Genomic DNA, 3,029 nt, shown 5'->3' on the forward strand with positions numbered 1-3,029 from the left:
ACCAAATATTTCAATCGTGGGCCATATCCAACACTATTGTCGACAAACCCTAAACTAAGTAGGGTAATCTTAGTTTAAGTCTCTATTTTGTTTTGTAATCTAGTTCTTGTCTGTGATGTAACACTATTAATTGAAAAAAGTAGGGTAAGAACCATCCTATCCTTATACTCTTCAACATCACCATGCTCGATGGCATCCCACACGCCTTATGCCTGTAAATTGACACACATCTTTATCAACCATGCTGTATAGTTATTTTTCATGAGTAACAGGTACTATAGCGTTACACTCCTTTCCTTTCCGCTCTTTATCATCATCATATCCCTCCGACGACTTTCTGTGGTAATGACATTTGTTTCGACATCCTAACTCTGATACCAAATATTTCAATCGTGGGCCATATCCAACACTATTGTCGACAAACCCTAAACTAAGTAGGGTAATCTTAGTTTAAGTCTCTATTTTGTTTTGTAATCTAGTTCTTGTCTGTGATGTAACACTATTAATTGAAAAAAGTAGGGTAAGAACCATCCTATCCTTATACTCTTCAACATCACCATGCTCGATGGCATCCCACACGCCTTATGCGTGTAAATTGACACACATCTTTATCAACCATGATGTACAGTTATTTTTCATGAGTAACAGGTACTATAGCGTTACACTCCTTTCCTTTCCGCTCTTTATCATCATCATATCCCTCCGACGACTTTCTGTGGTGATGACATTTGTTTCGACATCCTAACTCTGATACCAAATATTTCAATCGTGGGCCATATCCAACACTATTGTCGACCAACCCTAAACTAAGTAGGGTAATCTTAGTTTATGTCTCTATTTTGTGTAATTTAGTTCTTATTTGTGATGCAACACTCTTAATTTGAAAAAGTATGGCTTTTCCAAGACAATAACAATGAACAATGGGAGAATCAAATGTTGGGAAGATGGGATTGGTCAATAAATAAAAAAAAACGAATTTCATTCATTGGGCTTGTAGTGGGAGAGAGAGAGAGAAGAAAACACAATGGAAAAGAAAGTTGGTGACTTTAGAGATTCAAAGATGAGAGTTATAATAAAATAAAAGAAAAAGAAACCATAGTGATGGATAAAGGTAAACTTAGTAAATTAAATTACCGACCAAATTATATTCTTTGGGGCCTTAAAAACAATGAAAGAAGTTATATAAAGGGTTTTGAATCCCATTAGATTGGTTTAAGGGTTTGTGAGTTTGAGAGGTTGAGAGAAGTAGAGATATTGCAGCGACCGGAAGCTAGTTCAAACTAGTGGAAGGTTGGGTGCAGAGAGGCTGCAGCAGAAGAAGAAAAGGTCGAGAAATTGGTTGAAATGGCTCGTGGGAAGGTTCAATTGAAGAGGATAGAGAACCCTGTGCACAGGCAAGTGACGTTCTGTAAGCGCCGAGCTGGGCTGCTTAAGAAGGCTAAGGAGCTGTCTGTGTTGTGCGATGCTGAAATTGGAGTCTTCATTTTCTCCGCTCATGGAAAGCTCTATGAACTCGCCACTAAAGGGTATTGCTTTTTCTTATTATCTTGTTCTTCTTTGTTTTTTTTAGCTCCAAATGTGTTAAAAAGCTAGGATGTTTGGCGGAGAGTATAATGTTTCGATTCAGTTAAGCTAGGTTCAAGTTGATACTTTCTTTTTATAAAAGTTCAAGCTCATCGATAGCAGATAGAATGTTTCGTTCTCCTCTACAATTAATGTAGGATCTCATAATCCACCCTTCTTCAGGGGCCAACGTTCTTACTATGATACCATTTGTAATAGCTAAAGCTCACTGCTAACAGATATTGTCCTATTTGGGTTTTTTCTTTTGGGTTCCCCTACGATCTTGAAAACGAGTCTGGGGAGAGATTTCCACAACCTTATAAAGAATACTTGTTATCCTTCCTAACTGATGTGGGATCTCACAATCTACTCTCCTTTGAGGTCCAACGTCTTCGCTTGCATTCGTTTCCTTCTCCAATCGATGTGGGACCCCTCCAATTCACCTCTTTTCGGGGCCCAGCATCCTTGCTGGCACACCACTTCGTGTCCATCCCCTTTCGGGGCTCAACCTCCTGGCATATTGCCCCGTGTCTAGCTCTAATACTATTTGTAACAGTCTAAGTCCACCGCTACCAGATATTGTCCTCTTTGGGTTTTCCCTTTCGAGTTTCCCTTACACTTTTTAAAACACGTCTGTTAGTGAGAGGTTTCCACACCCTTATAGAGAATACTTGTTCTCCTCTCGTTTTTTTTTTTAATTCAACTCACATTAGAATAGGTTTCAAATTTTTAACCCTATTGTCAAGAGCATAATACTTGGACCAAGTAAACCTCTATATTTTGAGTAAGAGTGAATATAGGTTGGGTTGAGAGAATCTTTTAAACTAACCCCAAATTTCAAGTAAGTTGGGTTGGTGTATTGAGCAACTGAATATAGCTCACAACCTAACTCAACTCACTCGGTTAGATTGGGTGGTAAGATATTTTACATTAATGACTAAAATCTATCAAATTCAAATACTAATTATTCACAAGTCACAAAACATCACGAACATCGATTACAAACTTCAAATATTCTTAATTTTCATAGCAATATTAAAAGTACGGTATGATAGAATTCGATTGTAATCTTACTTTTCACGTTGATTTGATTGGTCATGACGGAAAAAATGTTAACTCACCTAACCAACCCGAATGTTTTCTATTTTACCATTATTCCATTCAACTTAGACGGAAAAAATCTAACCCAACCCAATTTGAACCATCCAGATTGATGGAGTTACCGATCATATAAACACCTCTAGTTTTGAATATTGGTTTGATCTCCCTTATTTAAATGTGGGAGGACAGAACCATGCAAGGGCTTATTGAAAGGTACATGAACCACACCAATGGGAGTCAGCCACCAGAGCCACGAATAGACAACCAAACCCTGGTACTCTCTCTCTCTCTCTTAATTGTTTTTTTTTTTTTTTTTTTTTTTTTTTTTTTTTTTTTTTTTTTTTTTTTTTTTTTTTTTTTTTTTT

At 37.1% G+C, this 3,029-nt stretch overlaps 1 protein-coding gene across 1 annotated transcript in view; it reads left to right on the plus strand.

The window, feature by feature from the left end:
- The first annotated feature begins 1,195 nt into the window (after window positions 1-1,195).
- Window positions 1,196-3,029, plus strand: part of LOC111472603 (agamous-like MADS-box protein AGL12) — a 7,492-nt gene continuing 5,658 nt past the window's right edge. The window contains exons 1-2 of the mRNA XM_023118223.1: window positions 1,196-1,526; window positions 2,854-2,938. Of these exons, the coding sequence (XP_022973991.1) occupies window positions 1,345-1,526; window positions 2,854-2,938 (267 nt within the window). The 5' untranslated portion in view covers window positions 1,196-1,344. The remainder of the gene's footprint in view (window positions 1,527-2,853; window positions 2,939-3,029) is intronic.

Source organism: Cucurbita maxima, unplaced genomic scaffold (assembly GCF_002738345.1).
Source record: "Cucurbita maxima cultivar Rimu unplaced genomic scaffold, Cmax_1.0 Cma_Scf00079, whole genome shotgun sequence".
NCBI classification, from domain to species: domain Eukaryota; kingdom Viridiplantae; phylum Streptophyta; class Magnoliopsida; order Cucurbitales; family Cucurbitaceae; genus Cucurbita; species Cucurbita maxima.